The sequence below is a fragment of the Cetorhinus maximus genome, chromosome 10 (assembly GCF_964194155.1).
Source record: "Cetorhinus maximus chromosome 10, sCetMax3.hap1.1, whole genome shotgun sequence".
In the NCBI taxonomy this organism is placed as follows: Eukaryota; Metazoa; Chordata; class Chondrichthyes; order Lamniformes; family Cetorhinidae; genus Cetorhinus; species Cetorhinus maximus.
Genome location: NC_135888.1, coordinates 30,555,019 through 30,575,572, shown reverse-complemented (window position 1 = coordinate 30,575,572; position 20,554 = coordinate 30,555,019). Strand labels below are relative to the sequence as shown.

Sequence of the window (20,554 nt, the reverse complement as noted above, 5' to 3'; positions counted from 1 at the left end):
TTACTCTCAACTTCTCTGGCAAATTATCATTAAGTGCCAAATGTGACTACAAATAAAACTATATGGGTGCTGCAGTGCGTAATTCAAACCATTTTTATTTTGGAAAATAGATGGATGAGTAGGTAGAAATGAAGCAGTTGGCCAGGATTTTTGAAAGATAACCTACCAAAAGTATTTTTGTTTAAAAGTATAAAATTTTTACACAGAATGCAGTGCACAAAAAAACTGATCACTTCTCAAAATAAGTGCATAAAGTAAGATGCACAAGTAAGATAATACACACTGCTGCGTTTATTTGTGTCACAAAACCAGGGGGAGCACTTCCTGCAGACGTGCAGATGCAGGCCTGAATTTTTGTGCAGATCAAGAGGCTCCCCAGCTTATCCAATATGGCTCCAGGGCCTCGATTTCGGAAGTCCTGTCCTCCACCATTTCAACAGGTTGGTGGCGGGGGAGGCGGTGGGAAGTTGGGGGAGGTAGTACTTTGCACATCCATGGTTTATGGAGGCAACTACAAATGTTAAAGTGCTGCTGCCTTCAGTGAGATCCAATTTTCATTAGTGGGATACCCACTTGTGCACTTTAGACCGATCAGGAGAAGGTTTAAAGTTAGCATATTTCTTTGGAGAAGTATGGCACCCTTCTGGATATGGTCCCAGAACATTTTTGGGAGAAGTTAAGTGCCTTTCCGGATTGTTAAAAGTAGACATGAATGCACATTTAAAAAATGGATAAACTCATCGGAACTTTCAGCTCATTGAAACTGTCAAGGGAGTTGTCAAGGCACTTAGATCTCAGTCCCTTCAAATATTTGAAACATAAACTGTTTGCAGTGTTAAAAATCAGTGCTTGCTGTTTCACTCTGTTGACATAAGCCTGAGGGTTATCATTATAGGGTTAGTGCTGATTACACTGATTTCACAACCTATCATTATCACAGTGGGTGCCTGTCAGTTCAGAATTTGATTGATAGCTGCAACTGCTTATAAAGTCTTTGAAGTGGGACCATGAATATAAATGCTTGCTGTTATAAGGGATTAGTGGTCAAAGGAATTTAAATGTAGTGAATGAACTTTTATCAATGGGAGGTATTTTTTAATAGTAAATTCATAAATAGACACTTAAAATGTTATTTTATCTCCTCTCAGCGTGGTGATACTGGATGATTTGTCACGGAGGGTGTAAGGGCAAAGGGCAATGGGTGTGGGGGCATGGGCTGTCATGAGTTAGCACTAAGTTGGCATAGGGGGTATAAAAGGCCATGGGGGTGGGTGTAGGGGCATGGGTTGCATGGAGGCTATGAGGGCCATGGGTGGGCGTGGGTGAGGGCATGAGGTGCCAAACATTGGCAAGGATGGGACATGGGGAGTCTGAGAGAGGTGAGGGCGTGTATGCGGATGTGGGGGTGAGGGCTATGGGGCTGTTTTTTGCTTTATTGGGTTTTTTTTACAGCTGGGACAACGTGTTGGATCACCAAGGCCAGCCTTCTGCCCAGCAGCCCCTGTGCTGCCTCCAAACCGTTTCCAGGGTCAGCAGTCCCAGTATATCCCAGACCCCTTAGAATGAAAATTTGACCATCCAGGGCAATCTTTCAGGAGTCGGGTTCACAGGTCCAGGAATTATCCCAAATCTGTGCTCCCGACAGGGGAGCGAAGATTCAGGCCGCAGTGTCAGTGTCAGAGCCTGTGACTGTTTAAAATGAAAGATGCTTTTAAGTATGGTGCTATTTCCTGTTGCTGAATTATGCGATTGTTCTGCAAGCTGGTGTCTCATAACTGTCGGCTTCACAACAAAATCAGTTAATGGAACAAAATTGCAACTACTCAGAAAGCAACCATTTTAACAGTCAGGTTCTTGTAATGGCAAAAATAATAATTATAAGGTTTTTTTTTGGTTTGTTTCACCTAATTATTAAACAAAGCATCACCTTTTTTTTCAAATTGTTATTCAAATGGTAATACAAGGTGTCTGGGAGTGACATGTATATTATTTATCCTCCCAGCAACCATTCAGATCGGGTGAAAGTCATTCTTGGAAAACAAAACTATATGCTCTTAACATTGGTAAAAAAAAAACAATAAAATAAGTATTTTGAACAAAATATTTAAAGGAAAAGAATCATCACTCAATGTGGGGCTCAAAAACACAGCCCTGGGATTAAAAAATGAAATGAAAGTTGCCGCAGTCCCAGAGGACCATAGAGAGAGACGACTGGTGATGAGTTTAACCTGAGGGTCACCACACCTCAGGCAAGGGGCAAGTTTGATCATGGTATGTGAATTGAACCTGCGCTGTTTGCATTACTCTGCATCACAAGCCAGCCGCCCAGCCAACTGAACTAACCGACCCCCCAACTAGCTTCTTGATTTTTACAGAGAGGATTTCACTGCGTGAGCGCGATAATGCAAGAACTCAATACCTTTAATTTTGGCAAACGCTTGATAGTTTTCAGTGGCCGTAAAACACGGAGAACACGCAGGGATTTGATGGTGTTGAGATCCTTTCCTTTGTTTCCACTGTACATGTAAAAATAAAGAATCATACATGATTGAATTAAATCTAACTTTATCCAGTCTGTGTCACGCTAACTAGACACAAAGTACAGAGCACATGTCAATACACAGGCATGCCTGGGAACCACATTTATAATAGGAGATGAAACTGGCAAGATTATAGATGGATGAAAAGTCACACTTCTGTGACAAATGACAAAACAAACAAGAATGACAAAAAGAACATGCTACTGAAGTGGAGAAATATCTACTTATACTTAACCAATTCCTTACATGGAGGAAGCAATGTACTTTCAGTTTAGGGCATAGTCAATTGGATGAGACATCAACAGTAATGTTTTGGTCCAAAGTTGTTCTACATGTACACATTTAAAATGATGTTACATTTTAAAATATATTTTAGAAAGTAAATCAATGTTAAATTTGTGAAATCTGACTAATGTAATATACATTTAATCTGCTCATTGAGGGATCTGTAATGATACTTGTTCAGTTACTACTTATAGATAGATAGTCAGGAAGTAAATCATATATTGTATCAAATCCAGTGAATTCCAAAAATTAAATTATATTCGGAAAAATCCTAGTAAATTCTACATGAAACCTTCATTATGTTCTGTCTTGCTATCCAAACAAATTTTCACAGGATTAGCTCTTTAACTTGTATTGAAATTCTTTTAATTCCTGTGCTATATACAAGTAAGAGCAAAATCTGGGAATTCTTCATCATCCATCAAACTCTATCATCCACCAAGGGATGAGAGGTAGGAAGAATCCACTCTGTTATGGCAGAAAATGGAGGCTCCATCTAGAGACATTACAATCATGGCCTTAAGCCCTGATAAAAAAGGAAAGTGACACGACAATGACCTGGAAAGATGATGCATGCTCTGCCTGCTGATTCTTCAGTCTGAGACATTTCCTGGGCAGCTTTTCTTTTCCCCCGTCAGTAGTGGCTTGCCATTGCTTTCTACTTTCAAGGACAAAGTGAAGAAGCAGGTCCCAAATCTACCTCAGCTAGAATAGAATATGGACCAGTGCTGGTGGTGTTATTTGGAACCACACACTAACCATCTAGCCAACTGAGCTAACCACCCATCACCCACCCCCAGCCAGGAAGCACTCTATCCAATATTACTTGCTGGCAGATAACAGGACTGAGAATGAACTAAATCTAAACTAAAAGCAGACCACTTAGGATTCATTCTCCAAATATATACACTTGTAAAATATTTATTGAAAGAAAAGGGGTGGTGGAACAAACTATGGATGGAGAGAGACTAAAATGTGTGCATTTTAATGCAGAATTTCAGGCCATTGATCCAAGTGACGAGTTGTGATTTGTAGGTATAGCAACAAAGACATGATTTTATTAAAAATCATTTTTGCAGGCAATGGTAAGTGACAGATTAAATTATTTTTCTTCATCACTAATTTAAATCTGGTACCTTGCGTTGTAGTTTGAGGGGATTAGTTGGTTTCTTTGTTGTGATTTACTTGTTCAATTCAGGAGACAAAAGTCAAAATGATTGTGATAATTCCCCATCTTCAATAGTGGGAGGAATCATCCCAGGTTTACACAAAGTGTGGTATCGGGCGGGAAAAGGGACATTTTACCTGCCGGTCGGAATGGCAGCTTTTCACGCCGTATCGTCCCATTCCCAGCATGTCCTGGCTCATTAATTATGCGTTCACGGGGAACCCGCTGGATCGATGGTGGGTGGGCTCAGATTTGCCCTCCACAATTTGGCCAAAGCGGTTCCTCGCTCTGGGCGCCATATTTAAAGCACACCAGAGCGCAGCCTACTTCACATCTTCAGACCAGATGGCCCCAAAAGAAAAGACGGCAGCCCCCAAATTTAATGACGCCTCTCTGGGGCACCTGCAAGACGCAGTGGAAAGTCACTGCGATGTCCTCCGCCCCTGCTCTGGCTGCAGGAGGTCCACCAGAGTCACAAATCTGGCCTGGGAGGCAGGGGCAGCAGTGGTCAGCACCGCCGGAGCACAGAGGAGGTCAGCCATCCAGTGCAGGAAGAGGATGAATATTCTCATCCATTCTGCCAGTGTAAGTCAACCACCGCATCACTCTCAACTCTCACACTCTCAAGCCCATCACACATCCACAGGGATCTCAAACCTCAAGGGACAACACCACTAACTCTCACGCACCTACCTTCCCACTTGCCGCATTCTCCCCCGTTACACCTTCCTCTCCCCCTCCCAAACTCACCCCCCCAAACCATCATCCTCCCCTTCCAACCTTGCCCCCCCCACCCCCGACACGTTCATTTCCCAACCCCCCATCCCCATCCCCCGATACACCTCCCTCTCCAAGTCAAACCTAGTCACCCCCCCATCCCGATACACCTCCCTCTCCCACTCACAGCTGGACCATCCCCCCGCCCACCGCTGACCATCCATAGCAGCCCATGACCAAGGCTGTGATGTTCCGAAGCAGACCTGAAACATCAGTGGAGACCTCCCACCTTCAGAGAGCTGCTTCGTGGCGGAGCCATGTCCATAAGGATCCACTCAGGATGCGATGCACGTGTTCCTTGAAGATCTGGTAGCTCTTGAGCTCCAGCATCTTCTGCTTCTCAGATGTCCGCGATTTGAGCAAGGCCCTAACGGTAAGTCCCGACTTCCTGTACGTCACACTTCTCCAGGCGCGTTCTGGGCCAGCGTGCTTTCCCGCCTGTGTAACGATAAATCTGGCGGGTGGGGGAATGATTCCAGTCAGGCCTCACTTTGCATCACATTAGTGGGATGCAAAGCAAATCAATTTTTGGCCTTCTCGCCACATTGTTGCCCCCTGTCCGCCATGACGGCCAACTCCAACAGGGCCGGAAAAGTCTGGCCCGTGATTGTGAAACTGTTCTATGACCATAATTAGCTTCACTTACTTGCCTACCAGAACTTCATTATTCAGATTATGGGGCGATTGGAATTTCAGGCCTTCTAAAGCTGAACCCAAACTTAATCTAATTTGTCACTAATTTAAGTCAGACAATCCAGTATGATCTGGTTCAGGCAGTTCAACTGCTTTATTGCTGAGGCTAAAAGAATTTGCATTTATATAGTACCTTTTATGACCTCAGGATGTCCCAAAGTGCTTTACAACCAATGAAGTACTTTTTTTTTTGAAGTGTAGTCATCGCTGTAATGTAAGAAATGTGGCAACCAATTTGTACATAAAAACTGCAATGTGAAAACAAGCCTTAAATTCACCAATGAAATAATGAATGGTTTTTTGACAAAACCCTATTGTTTATCATTGGTGATATTTGTTCGTCCATTAAAGGAACCAATGTATTTGTTAAGTCTTGAGCTATTTACATGAACAATTTGTATGACACCTGGGGCAGAATTTATTGCTGGCCACCGGAGAACCAGTGGGAACCCCAAGTCACATTTCTCCAGGCCCGACACATTTACAAGGTAAGTAGGCACGCACCTGGACAGCGTCGGCCCTCCTGTCAGATAAATTCCCAGTAGGCTCCACCTCCCCTCCCCCTCTCAATGCTGGGTCTCTCGATCAGGCACTGAGTGCTTGGGAATGAGGGTCCAACCCCTCCCCAACAGTTGGCCACAGGGCTTGCTGAGTGCTTTACTGGAGGCAATAGAGACTCTTGCAAGCCTCATGTTATCCCTGAGCCACAATTAAATCCAGGTGGGCTCAGAGATCATTGGTTTTAGGCGGCTCATTAATGAGCTGAATTGCCTTTCCACTGGTAGTGTGCAGGTTTCCCCTTTCTGTGAGGTGTCAGCTGTGGCTCAGTTCATAGCACCCTCGTCTTTGAATCAGAGGGTTGTGGGTTCATGTCCCACTCCCGGAAAACCAAGAACTGTGATTGTACTCGAAAGAGTTGCAATCTGTGACTGTTGATAACTCGAAAGAGTTTCCCCTTTCTGTCCATCACCAAATGCTGGGCAGTTATCCCGCTGGTGGGAGTCGGACTCACTGCCTCCTGCACAATTCTCTCAGCCTGCCTCCTCTGGCAGTTTCTGCTAAATTTCTCCCCGATTTCAATCCGAGTTTCTTAGCCAGCACATTGCACTCTATTTTCTGGCCCGTTGGTGTTGGGCATCATGGTGGGCAGGGTGGGGTGGGGGGAACAATATGGTGAGAAGGGTCAAAAATTGATTTTATGCCATGCCGGGGGGGGGATGGCGGATGGACGGGGTGAAGGAAACAGCCACACACTTGGAAAAGCTTGTCAAAAGTGAGCATTCTTCTGCAGCTGAGACCGTTCAGCTGCAGCTCCATTGACATGCTTGGAGTTGGGCCTCTGAAGCTTTTCTGCCCACTCAAGCAATGCAAAAGCATAAAAGTGCCACCAGATGCTCCAGAAACTTTTCTCTCCCTCTGGACACCGGCTGCAAATTAATGTGCATTTTAGGGGGCAGCACAGCAACTGACGAACTGGGAAAGTTGTAGAATCCCCTTGTGAAAGGCGACCATGTCACAGTCACTGGTGGAGGTGTTCACAGCCCCTTGCAAAGTCTTTACTAAGGTTTGAACCAGTATCCATCATGGTTCAAGCTAACAGCGCAGCCTTGCAGTGCAGGTTAGGAGAATGCCTGTGCCTGGGCTGAGAGCACAGCGTGCAGTCCTGTGGCTGAAGCTGCCACCAATTGGTCAAGTGGAGTGGAGCAAGCGTGGGTGGGGTTCGGAGAGCCATGAAGTCCACTACACATTGGTCATTCAAAAGTGGTGGCCAGCACTGTCCTCCTGGAATCATGAAGGGGCCTTCAGACTTAAACAAGAGAGGTTCTTAGGCCACCCATGCTAACCCATGTGTCTCTCTCTTTCATCCTGCAGGAGGATAATATCAGGGTCATGAAGCCTGGTAATACCTCATAGCTTACAGAGACCAGGGAAGAAGAAGAGAGCAATGGAGGCACCTGGCTCAGTAAAGGGAGGAGCACCTCCCGCAAGGTGAAGGGGCAGCAAGGCCTGCTGCACATGCAGCTGAAGATCCACATTGAGCCATCGCTTGTAGGCGCTTCACTAGACCCAGATGCCGCTTGTTATTCCTGCAGATGACTGAGAACCAGTGTCGCCGAAGACTGCACATGTCTAGGGAACTGATCGGTCACAGGTGTCACCGCCTGCAGGATTTGGCGCCACGGGGACATGGAGGGCATCCACTGCTGGTGGCCATGAAATTGACTGCAGAGCTCAATTTCTATGCCAGTGGCTCCTTCCAGGGCTCCACAGGTCACCTGTGTAGGATCTCACAAGCCTCCATGCATAGATGTATCCAGAAGGCCATGGAAGCCATGTTCACGAAGGCACAGAATTTTGTGCATTTTGCCAGGGACTGGGAAAGCAAGGAAGCAAGAGTGCTGGGATTTGCACAGATCTCAGGTTTTCCACAGGTGCAGGGTATCATTGACTGCACTCATATGGTGCTTAGATTTCCATGGCAACAAGCAGTCAACTACGTCAACTGCAAGGGCTTCCACTCGCTGAATGTTCAGCTGGTGTGCGATGACCACAAACGCATCCTACAGGTCTGCACACAATTCCCAGGGAGTGTGCAGGACTCCTATATCCTTAGCAGGTCTCAGATCCCTGACATCTTCCAGGATCCAGTGAGGCTCCTCAGGGAGGAGGGCTACCCACAGAGGGTGTGGCTGATGACACCCATGAGGCAGCCTCAGACTGCAGCAGAGTGATGGTATAACAAGGCTCATGCTGTGTCCCGGACTTTGGTGGAGAAAATGATAGGCGTTTTGAAAATGAGGTTCCGATGTCTCGACAGGTCCCATGGAGCACTGCAATACAGTTCTCGGAGGGAGATGTGCATCATCCAATAGCTTGCTGTGCGTTCCACAACCTGGTGCTGCAATGGGGGGCAGGGAGGGCCTGGCTGAGGAGGAGATGGAATAGCTGCACATCTCCTCCAATGGGGAGGACATTGAAGGGGATGACAGTGTTGAGGTCCTTGAAGGCGAGGATGTTGGCGATGAGGCCATCATATTGGCCAGATGAAGCAGGAGTACTCAGGAGGCCCTCATAGCTGCAAGATTCATGGAGGATGATGATGAGATACAGTGAGGACATTCCTGACAACCTCACCTTGCACCTGTGAGCGTTTGACTCCTGTGTGGCTGATGGCAGCGCATGTACCCTCAGTGCTCAGGCTCATGTCATGGAGATGCAGCAGAAGCCCTAGATTCCAGGAGGACGATGACGACATGCAGTGAGGACACTCCATAGATCTTCATATAGCCTCTGTGAATGTCTGACTTCTACCTGGCTCATGGCAGCTTACTTGCGCTCTGTCATTAGGGACATATCATGGAGACACAGCCATGAAACTTTAAATGCACCTGATCCTTTGTCAGCTTCAGGAGCACACTGTCACTGGTCACAGATGCTGAAGAGATGGGGGTCAGCCTGACCTCAAAAGGTGCTGAGAAGACACAGAGAGAATGACGGAACTCTGTGACACCTGCCCACGACATTCTGGCAGTAATGACAAGCACCGGCGAGGTGCAGGCATCACTAATGTGTCCAGTGAGTGTTAAGCTGGACCATCGCTTTGGTCTGAAGGTTACACAAAACACAGGGAAGAGGCCCTGGACTGAGTCACCTGCCTTTATCTTGTGCAGGAACCAAGGTTTCTTGTCTAAGCAACATGAACACTGCTCATCATAACAAGGAGCCATAGGCAAGGAGACATTGGCAGGGAGACATTCTTGGGAGTTTATTTACAATTGTGAGCATTATGAACAAGTGATTAACACCCACGCCCAGGCTGTGCAACTGTGGCTCAGTTCATAGCACCCTCACCTTTGAGTCAGAAGGTTGTGGGTTCATGTCCCACTCCCGGAAAAACCAAGAACTGTGAATGTACTCGAAAGAGTTACATGAGATCTGTTGATAACTCGAAAGAGTTACTTCTTCTTTTAACGAGGTGTCAGCTGTGGCTCAGTTCATAGCACCCTCGCCTTTGAGTCAGAAGGTTGTGGGTTCATGTCCCACTCCCGGAAAACCAAGAACTGTGAATGTACTCGAAAGAGTTACATGCGATCTGTTGATAACTCGAAAGAGTTACTTCTTCTTAACGAGGTGTCAGCTGTGGCTCAGTTCATAGCACCCTCGCCTTTGAATCAGAAGGTTGTGGGTTCATGTCCCACTCCCGGAAACCAAGAACTGTGAATGTACTCGAAAGAGTTACAATCTGTGACTGTTGATAACTCGAAAGAGTTACTTCTTCTTAACCTTCCTAGTCCTGCCGCTACGCCTTGATGTTCCCTCCCCCGACATCCACAGCAGAGGTGGAGGCAGCCTGCTGACTGCTACGCCCTGCCTGTGATGACCTTGGCGGGTGTCGGAGGGAGGCACTGCTAAATTTGGGGGCAGCACGTGTCCTCCTTTTGGCAGCCATGACCTTCTAGCAGCTTCTGATCCCTTAGGCAGTGCTAGCTCTGTGCAGGGGCGCCTGGATTACTAGAGGCCTGAGGTGACAGTGGGGCTGGCGAATCAGAGGCCACCCCAGTGATCCGGCATGTTTCTTGGGAATGCATTATTAATGAGGCGGGACACACTGGGTTTGGGATGACACGGCACAAAAACCCGCCATTGCAGCCAGCAGATAAAGGGTCTTTTTTCCTGTCCGCTACCGTACTTAGGGCGAAATCGTCCCAGATTTGCACTATATATTATTTATGATTCTGCAGAAGGGCACATATATCAGCTGGCAAAATCACATCAATAGCTTGGCACAGCAATCCCTCAATATACAACTAAAGCTGAACCCAAAATTCAGCTAGCACCTTCTCCCATAACTATTAGAACACAGTGAAATACAAGAATTATATTTCTTTCAGTGCTTCAAAGCTTCAATGTACATTAAAACAGAAGCAATATACTATGGGGGCTAGAAATCTAAAACAGAAAGTGCAGGAAGCACCTAACAGGTCAGACAGCATCTGTGGAGTGAGAAACAGAGCTAACGTTTCAGTTCTGATGAAAAGTCATCGACCTGAAATATCACCACTATTTCTTTCTCCTTAAATGCACTTGATTTGGAACCTGGATATGATGGATGTCTTGAAGGTAAATGCTGGTAATTCATTGTATCACGGTCACATAATGAAAAACATCTCCAAGTTGAATCAATGCATTAAAACAGCAGATTGATGAGCCTGGTACTAAATTCAAAAGATGTAGTATATGTAGCTCTAAGTGATGTAGTGCTTGTAGCTTTAAGACTTATTGTGTTGTATAGTATCATGTGACAGTGTGAACAAATCAGCTGTAAACATGGGAAAGCTTAGAGTGGGAGTTCTTCTCCTAGTTGTGGAGCTTGATGGAAGTATGTAACTGCTGCTGCAGCCTGTAAATAAAGTTCAATGTTTCTAATGAGAAACCTGCTTGGAAAATTAAGTCTTTAACAAAAGATAAGAACACAGAGCTTCTATACACTCACCACAATGCTTCCTACAGAGCTTAACCACAACAGTGACAAATAGTAATGCCATTGCATTGTTTCAGTAAGGTCATTGCAAGCACATTTCCCACAATGGATACCTCACGTGCGACCTTGAGTTACCTATCCTTGCAATATTAATGCTAAAGCAGTAAAGTTATTACAAAATAGCTTCTTTGCCTTGACTGACCATTATTCTGATAATAATTATCAGACCTTCCAAGACCAAGTGCCACACGGCCAGCCCACAAATACCCATTGCTCCCCGATACCAAGTCATTTGATGTCCTCCTCTCCGCCAAGCAGCCACTTGTTTGGCAACAATACCCCTTTCGCTCTGAACTTCCTCCATACTTCACTCTGCCATCTCTCTCCCTGCTTTCAAAAAGCTTTAAAAACCTTTCTCTTCCACCTTGCCTTCAACTCCCAGCTTAACACTCGGTGTTCCCTTTTTCATCTTGCTTATCATCCAAGAAACACTTTTTGAGATCTCTTCCTGTTTGAAATGATCGCTATAGAAATTTATTTTGTTGTATATTATTTGAACCCCATCATAAAAAAGTGAACCAAGGATTAAAAAACACATCTCTTTAATACCATGCCCTTATACTATCTATATTGTAAAGTCTAACTTCAACATAAAGTCATATTTTTGCTTAACATTCAATGTCATTCATATCTGTCTCAGTGACCTAAAATAATCTATAGAATGCTATAACAAAATAAGAAATGCACACTACACTGAAGGTTAAAGTGCTATTGCTGAATAAAATAAATTTTAAACTGCCATGTATCATCTGAGCATCATTAAGCTTCCATTCCACCTTCTCTTGATGGCTCAGGGTTTAAGTGTAATGTGCTACAGAGCTGTATAGGTCAGTAAGATCCCAAATTTAGTTTCTTTTCTGTGCTAACTTATTGGACATAAGCAAGGATAGCAACATAATAATATTGGAAGTAAAGCTTCCAAAAACAGAGATCCAGCAGTCCACAATCGCAAATATAATTTCACATTATACTCCAGTTTTTTAGATTGCAATTGTTTCATTTGCATTGCCTTTCTCTAATACTGTCAAAGAACACCATTGTTCAGCTCACCAATTCGAAAAATAAATGTTGGTGAGCTTATCGCTGACTGTAAAGCAATGGAACATTAGTGGAAAACTGGAAGCACGATGGGCAGGATTTGGCCGGGTTAGGGGAGGAAGGCTTTGATGAAGACCTGTCAACATCGCCATCCCTCTGAACCTGACTACAACTTCAGAACGTCAGATTAGTATGGAAATGTTGAAGCTGTGGTCTGTCACTCAGTGTTCCACAACAGGCTGCACTGTAGAACCACCCACCATCCTCACCCTGCCCCACGCTCCCCACCCCATGGCTGACAATCTTTGAAAGAAGCAAGAATTTCAACTTTCCTGCTCTCACATTACTATTAGAAACTTGTTTTGTTAATAAGGGGTAACTGTGTTAATAAAATTTAATGAACTTCAGAATTGTCCCCCAAAAAAACAATTTTAAGTTTGTGGAGTGTTGCTAAGTGATTAACCAGTAGATTTTTTTAAACCAAATTAAATTTTCAAATAAGTTTTTTTTCAGAATTATTTAGATTCTACCTTCACCCCATGTGTGTGCCCCCAACCTTTAATCTGCATTATGTAAATATTTTTAGAAGTGTTTTATTTTGCTGCTGCTTCTTTCCTGGTTGGGCTTCTGTGAAAATCCTTTAATGTGTTTGGCTGCCTGGACAGCCTGATGCTCTCTCTCCAGCCCCAGGCTGGGTATCCCCAGTAAAGAACGCTGTAATCAGGTGCAGTATCACTGCACGAAGATGGAGGTGAAATTCTTGCCAGAGAGATGGTTAGAGGCACCCTCTCTTCGCCGCTGACCGCAAACTCTGGGTCAGTATTGCTCTCGGCTCAATGTTTATAGCCGCAAGGAATAAAGTGCTAAATTGTGCAGACTGCTTAGTCATGTAAGTGGATAGATGTGCAAAGATAAAATGAGAAAACGGTTAAAATCAGAAAACTAAGGAAAGGATTCACATTCATGACAAAAACGTCTTTTAAGATAACATGCAAAATAATCATCTCTTCAGTTTGGCTGATGCTTGTTCAAATTAAAGAGACTGCTTGACATTTATGGCCTAATAAAAAGTTTGTATGATTACTAAGGAACAAATAGTATTTGAACTACTGTAATCAATCTGGTGTGCTTCTAATGAGAATGATGCATGATTAAGTGGGTATAATATTCAGCAAAGCACGGCAGTAGATCATGATTTCTGCTTCACCATCATTTTCATGTACACACCTATATTACGCCATTTCATGGTGACCCCTATTTGTACAGCAAACAATTACTTGGAAACTTCACGACAATTTAGCCCATTTTTGAATTTAAACTCAGTTCATCCTTTTCTTTATAATACCAACATTCTTGTCAGCGATGAGTGTGATTGTCTATGGACTTTTATTAATCATGTGGTTTATGATCCATATTGTCCTTTTGATAGTTACAGGCAAGTCTGGAGGAAATATAAACAGCACTACAGTGAACATTCTTTAAATATCTGTCATTGGTGGCATTGTGTTACAAAGATGTTCAAAAATGCTGCCAAATTCATTTTTCTTCCCAAAGCTGAAGACCTTGTTGCTTACTGTTCCACAGGTATTAGTGGCTCTCCAAGACTTTGCTCAACTGACCATTCTTCATGGGTGAGTCTCGACAGTGAGCATCAACAAGTTATTCTACTGTGCAGGGTCTGACAACTGAGCCCAATGCTCATGTCATTCAATGTCCCACATGTACACTTTTTACCAGTTATCACTACATGGTGATCAAGTGATTAAATCTAAGCTGATTATTCCCTTCAGTGGCCCAGGTGGTTAGCTTGGCTCAGTTGCTAACAATCTTTTCTCTGAAGCCCTAGTCCATGTCCTTATTAGCACCTAATCCAAGCTAACTGTTGAGTGCTACACTGAGGGAGTGCAGCATTGTCAAAGGCACTGTTCTTCAAACACAGCATTAATCTGAGCCTGTTTGCCTGTTCCAGTGCAATAGATGGGTGTAAAGATCCCAGCTTTTCTTCAAACCGTAACACGTAATGTGGTCATACATGTTTGGGCTACATTCAGAATGACTGTTTACCTATGTAACATTTAAGAATAAGAAAAGAAACACTTGCATTTACATAGTGCCTTTCACGAGCTCAGTGAAATCTAGACACTGTTGTAATGTAGGAAACAAAGCAGTCAATTTATGCACAGCAAGTTACCACAAATAACAATGAAATAAATCACCATGTTATCTGTTTTTGGAGTTGGTTAAGGGATAAATATTGGCCAAGACACCAGCAGAACTCCCTTACTCTCCTTCAGCTAGTGTTATGGGGCTTTTTATGTCTACCTGAGAGGGCAGATGGGGCCTAGGCTTTTCTTTGGCAGTCCCGCAGGAATGAGAATGCTTTGCTTCCACTCCGGTTTGATGGGTTCTGAGATGGATGATAAGTCCAATGCACGATCTGCAGACTGTGCCACATGCGGGGCAGGTGGTGCTTGAAGAGTTGGGTAGATGGGTTGTTTGAAGGTTTGTGCTCCCTCCAATGCATGGACTTTGCCTCTGCATATTCCCAACAACGTCTCTCAATGTGTATACTCCCAGATGTACGTTCTCCATTTTGGTTGGTCAACAGGGACTCCCATGAGCCAGCCGGGATGTTTGACCTCTTCAGGGATGCTTTTAGGATATTCCTAAAGTGTTTCTGCTGTACTTCTGCGAGTCTCCTGCCACCATTGAGATCCAAGTAGAACAGTTGCTTTGGGAGTCTGGTGTCAGGCATATGAACTACACGCTCACCAAGCAGAGCTGGTTTTAAGTGATTAGTACCTCTGCTGGGCAAGTTGGCTTGAGAGAAGACACTGCTGTTCGACCACCTTTCTTGCCATCAGATTTGAAGGGTCATGCGAAGGCACCTCTGGTGGTATTTCTTCAGTGCTTTGAGGTGCCTGCTGCAGGTTATCCAAGCCTCTGAAGTATACATGAGTGCGTCTCATTTGAATGATGAAACTTCCAACAGTGCAGTGTTCCCTCAGTACTGCACTGTATTGTCAGCTTAAATTAGATTAGAACCCTTCGTATGACTTCAAGCTTGTCCCTATTTTAATACTGTCTTTAATGCTGTCCTAGCCAAGAGCAATTTCTTCAGCAAAACAGTGGAGGAAAGACAGACTGTTCGCTTGCTTTAGCGAGAACAGATACAAAGTAAATCAGTGATAATCATGCAACAATTTGCTTTTATATGGCACCTCCAGCATTAAAAATGTGGCCCAGGGTGCTTCACAAAAGGGTGCAATGAAAACAGAAATAGAGCCAGGAAGGATAAGATTGGGAGAGGTGACCAAGGGTCAGATCAAGTAGAAGTATTTTGAGGAGGTTTTTAAAGGGGGTGAAAGAGGGGCAGAGGTGAAGAGAATTATAGAAGGAGTCCCAAAGAATAGCAAAAAGCCAGAATAAATATTTCAGCCTGCCTTATTTCAGGATAGAGAAGTGCTAAAAATCAGGAGCTGCTCCAATAAGCTTCAGTCTTGTATTCCAGAATAAAACATGCTGAAGCATTTATTGAGACTATTAGTATTCAAATCGTTATTTATCTGCAAAGGAGTTTAGTTCATGCTCAGAATGTGAGCTCGTGCCAAGCATTCATTAATATCCAGCTTTTTCAGCCAACAGGACAACCAATGTTTTATATTGCATATTAATATCTATGGTGATAAACTAGTCAGTTTATAGTCTCATTTTGAAAAATTCACTCCCTGCTCAACTATACACACTTTTGACATATTTTAAACAGCAGTACTAATGCACTTGTAAGTCCAATAATTAAAACTAAAATAAAAATGTCTGTATGTTAAGTTCTTTGCATATTTTTCTAGCTCATAAACATTAGCAGTAGATGTCAAAATGAATCACAAATCGCCTACACAATGTGTGATGTAATTATAAATGAGTATTACTGGGGCTGGGGAATAATTGTTTTTTCTGAGGCTAAATAATTGGACCTCTGTTTTACAATTTGCTTTAAGAATCTAATTACTCAAAAGAGCTAGCAGTTGACCAAATAAGTAGCAAGTGGTAATAATACACTTAGTTACGAGAATATTTTGGGCAAGGGAAGACAAGTGGTCCATCTAGTCCACCTCCCTAACCAATTTCCTGGCTGTGATTCTGGAATTAGCAGTCCTCTCTGTCTTTTTGAAAAGAATGTTTTTCTCCAGGCCTCAACAGCTACAGATTTCTGTTTTACCACCCCTACTCAATCAGGAACCTGGTAATCAGGGTCCTTAATTATAAAACCTTCCTCCTTCAGAAATATTGCATAGATTTCCCTTCTTTGTTTTCATATTCCTAATGTTACACCATATTCCCTTTATCCTCAAATCTGTGCTCAAGAAAGAACTTTTCTTTATCCAATTTCTCCGTACCCATAAAAATCTCAAAAGACTTCTATCAAGACCCCCTTATTCTCCTCCTCTTCAAACAGTAGTGTTCCAGGGTCAGAGTCTTTCCTAAGATAAAAGCAAAATACTGCAGATGTTGAAAATCCGAAACAAAAACAGAAACTGCTGGAAAAACTCAGCAGATCTGACAGCATCTGTGGAGAGAGAAACAGAGTTAACATTTCGAGCCTATATGACCTCTGAAGAATGTCTCTGAAGAAGACTCGAAACATTAACTCTGTTTCCCTCTCCACAGATGCTGTCGGACCTTCGGAGCTTTTCCAACACTTTCTGTTTTCATTCCAGTGTCTTTCCTCACAGTCTTTCCTCCCCAGTGAGGAAGAAGGATTTTAGGAAGGGGATAAGCCATCCACAGTTAACCAAGGAAGCTAAGGATAGTATCAAATTGAAAGAGAAAACATACAGTGTGGCGAGGATTAGTGGTAAGCCAGAGGATTGGGAAAGTTTTAAAAACCAACAAAGGATGACCAAAAAAATAATATGGAGGGAGAAAATAAACTTTGAGAATAAATTAGCAAGTAATATAAAAATGGACAGTAAGAGTGTCTTTAAATATATAAAAAGTAAGAGAGAGGCCAATGTGGTCTACTCTTGTCCCTTTTGAAGATGAGGGGTGAAATTTTCCATTCCGGGACTAAGACCCGCGGTGGGGGCAGGAATGGGGAGTGTTTCCCATCGTGGAGGCCGGTGGGAATTCGCACCGGATCGCGCAATGCTGGCTTAATTAATTACGCAGTCGGGGGTTTCCCAACATTTTGCATGACAGGGTGGACTGGATGGCGTGTGCCCTACCAACATATCTGGGCGCCATATTTAAAAGACACCCAGACATCAACTTACCCACTGTTGAAGGAGAAGGAGAAGGTCCACCTCCTGGAAGATCCTGAAGTTAGAAGGTCCACGTCATAGATGCTCCACCCAGCCACTGCTTCATGTGGTGTTCTCGGGTCCAGTTGCCGAAGGCTTCCATCTTCCAAACTCCGTGAGCTGCACCAGGCCTTCTTGCAGGTAAGTCAAACATGAACATGCCACGTGGTTTGGACGTGTTCTAGACCGGTGTGATATCCTGTTGGTGGTACGGACAATTGGAAGGGTAGGGGGAGCGATTCCAGTCAGGCCTTCATTTGCATCCCATTGACGGGTTGCAAAACGACTTCACACCGGCCGCTGGTGGGAATGGCGACCTGCCATGACGGGTAGGAGCAAACTTTCCGCCGTCATTTTGCACCCGCGGAAACCGATTTCTCAGCTCCCGCCACATTGTTTCCCCACCCACCATTTAACCCGCCGCAGGGGGCACTGGAAAATTCTGCCTGAGGTCTCATTTGCTGCTTTCCAATCCATTGGAACATTGCGCAATTACACCAAGGCAATTATTGGTACAGAGAACTGCAATCTCTTCACCTATCTCTATCCGTACCAATGGGCAGAGATTGTCCAAGTCTGGGACCTTGATCACCTTCAGTTTCTTAATTTCTACCTTACCTTCCCTTGTGACACTAAGGATTTGTAATTTGCTCTTTCCCTTATATTTCCTTTTTTAACACACCCACACCTCCCTCCTTCAATGGTAAAAATAGTGACAAAATACTAAATTAGTAATTCCGCAGTATTGTTCTCAGTTTTCGCACTGCCCCCAGACACTCTTAAATAAGCCAATATCCCACTGTGCCCTTCTTTTACTCCTGATATACTTTAAAAAGGTTGTTATTGCCCTTAATTTTTTTTCCTCTATAGATCCCTCATTTGTCCTTTGCACATCTCACCAGTTTCTTAATTCCTTGACATTGCAATTCTCCTGCCCTCGCTCCTTCTCTGCATAAGACCCATCCCTTTCCCTAGTGTCTCCCGTGACTTCCCTTTTTCACACATATTGCATTTACTTCTTGTTTTATCAATGATAAACTACCTTTTGCAAAGTAAAAGTGAGTTGCTTAAAACTCCCGTCAAATAGTTCCACTCATTTTATTCCTTCTGTACAATACCACCAGGCATAGAAACAACAAACTGAATGAACCAAATGGGCCTTTTTTCCCTGCTATGCTTGCATCACTATACTGATATGATGTATTTGAATGCCTTTCTGCACTTGTCATCATCTGCCTATCAATGAAAATTCTTGTACATGAACCAAAGCAGAAGGGATTTGATCTTATATAAATATTTTAAAATAGTATGTCAGTTCTAGAGAAAAAAAGAACCACATGATTGGAGTAACACCCATCCATTTCTCTGCAACTTCAAATCTATTCATTAACCATGTAAATGAACCTGATTAACATGCTATTAACTTCTGGAATGTAGAGCAAAGAAATTATGTTCTTCTATTCTTACAGATCGAATTTCAGTTTATTTGCTTAGATTTTTCATCTATTCCGATATATTTGTGTTAAATTACATGAGCAATCTTCCTACCATTCAGAAGCTGCAAAGTCATAATTCCCATAGTTACAACTGAATGGCCACTGCAGGCCAGGTTTTTGTTTAAAGAGATTCTAATTCAACCGAGTAGAGATATGCAAATCAGATAGCTGGTGGTGATTCTAAAAAGCGCACAGAATCCCTCTTTGCTCTCTGCCTCTTAACAAAATGGAGGAAGAGCAACTCAGGGGCTGAATTTTACAGGATCGGCGTGGGGGAGGGGGGCACAGTCTGCACTGCTCGCCCCCGGAAGAAAAGTCGGTTGGACCCTGCAGCGATATCACGCTGAGAGCAGCCTTAACTTCCGCCCCTCAGTCAAAGGAACGCCTGCCCTCGAGAGCTGCTGGCCAGTCTGATTGGCCGACAGCTCTTTGCAGTCCCAGCAGTGCCGGAACTGAGTAGTGGGGGCTCCTGAGACTGCAAGGAGGCCCTGTGATGAAGAGGACGTGGCCAGCAGAGTGAGGTAGGTCTGGGGGTTTGGATGGGGAGGATCTGGGAGCCGGAGCCGAGGCAGGGGCAGGGTGGGGGGGAGGAGGTTGGGTGGCGGGTTTTGGAGGTCAGACGGGGAGGCATTAAGTGGGGGTACTATCTTACTGGGGCGGGGGTGGGTACCCCTTGATGCTCCCCAAATGTGGTGACACCCTTCCTTCCAGCCCTTTCACCAAGTTTGGTGAAAATATGGCCTGCCCACTCTTGTCTGCCTTCTGCCAGCCAGCATATTATGGCAGTGGAAGCTGACTTAGGCCCTGAAGCATCCAATAAATGGCCACTTAAGAGACTCAATAGGCCTAAGGGCAGACGGTGCAGCGGGTGCCTTACCCGCACCCTCTTCCTCCCCCTCCATAATATGGAGACCGGGTCAGGGGTGAGCAGGAAGATGGTAGGGTGACCACCCAACATATTTTGTGCCCCCCTGCCTCCAAACACCCCAGCTGGGAGTGGGTGGTGGTGTTAACTCCTGTCCGAGAACTGCATATTTAGACCAGCCATTACTCCACATGCACACAGCAACCGTCTCCCAAATAAATTATTCCTCCCCACACCACCATGGTGTCATCCTGTCATGTATAATTGCAATGACTGTTCACATCTTATTCAGAAAATCTGATTCACTATTGTGATTAAAGTGTCTCAAGAAAGATAAAAATGATGCAGTAGGAAAAGAAAATGCTGGGAACATATGCTCAGTCAGTGGGCGGAATCGTTCCAGATTTGCACGAAGTGCGCTAGCAGGTGGGAAAAATGACGTTTTACCCGCCAGCTGCAATGGTGGCTTTTCACACCGTATCATCCCAAACCCGCCGTATTAATTAGGCATTCCCGGGATACACGCCATTTCCATGGCAGGCAGGCTCCAATTCGCCTGCCACGCCATCGCCTTGCTGCTTCTTCACATTTGAAGTACAGCCACGCTCAGTACTTCCAGCCCAGGACTGTTGCAAAGAAGACATGGCCCCGAAAGGCAAGAAGACTGCAGACCTCTAGCACCTTTTGGATACTGTGGAGACCCGCTGTGATGTCATCTACCCCCGTTCTGGCCACAGGAGGGGCAGCTACATTACCACTCCGGCTTGGGAGGCGATGGCAGTGGCGATCAGTGCCAATGCTGTTCAGAAGAGGTTGGCCATCCAATGCTGATAGAGGATGAATGGATCTC

General features: G+C 44.4%; 1 protein-coding gene across 1 annotated transcript in view; it reads right to left on the bottom strand.

Moving 5' to 3' along the window:
* cacna1ba (calcium channel, voltage-dependent, N type, alpha 1B subunit, a) overlaps nt 1-20,554 on the bottom strand; it is a 721,116-nt gene that overhangs the window by 101,180 nt on the left and 599,382 nt on the right. Inside the window, exon 28 of the mRNA XM_078550316.1 lies at nt 2,420-2,516. Within this exon, the coding sequence (XP_078406442.1) occupies nt 2,420-2,516 (97 nt within the window). The remainder of the gene's footprint in view (nt 1-2,419; nt 2,517-20,554) is intronic.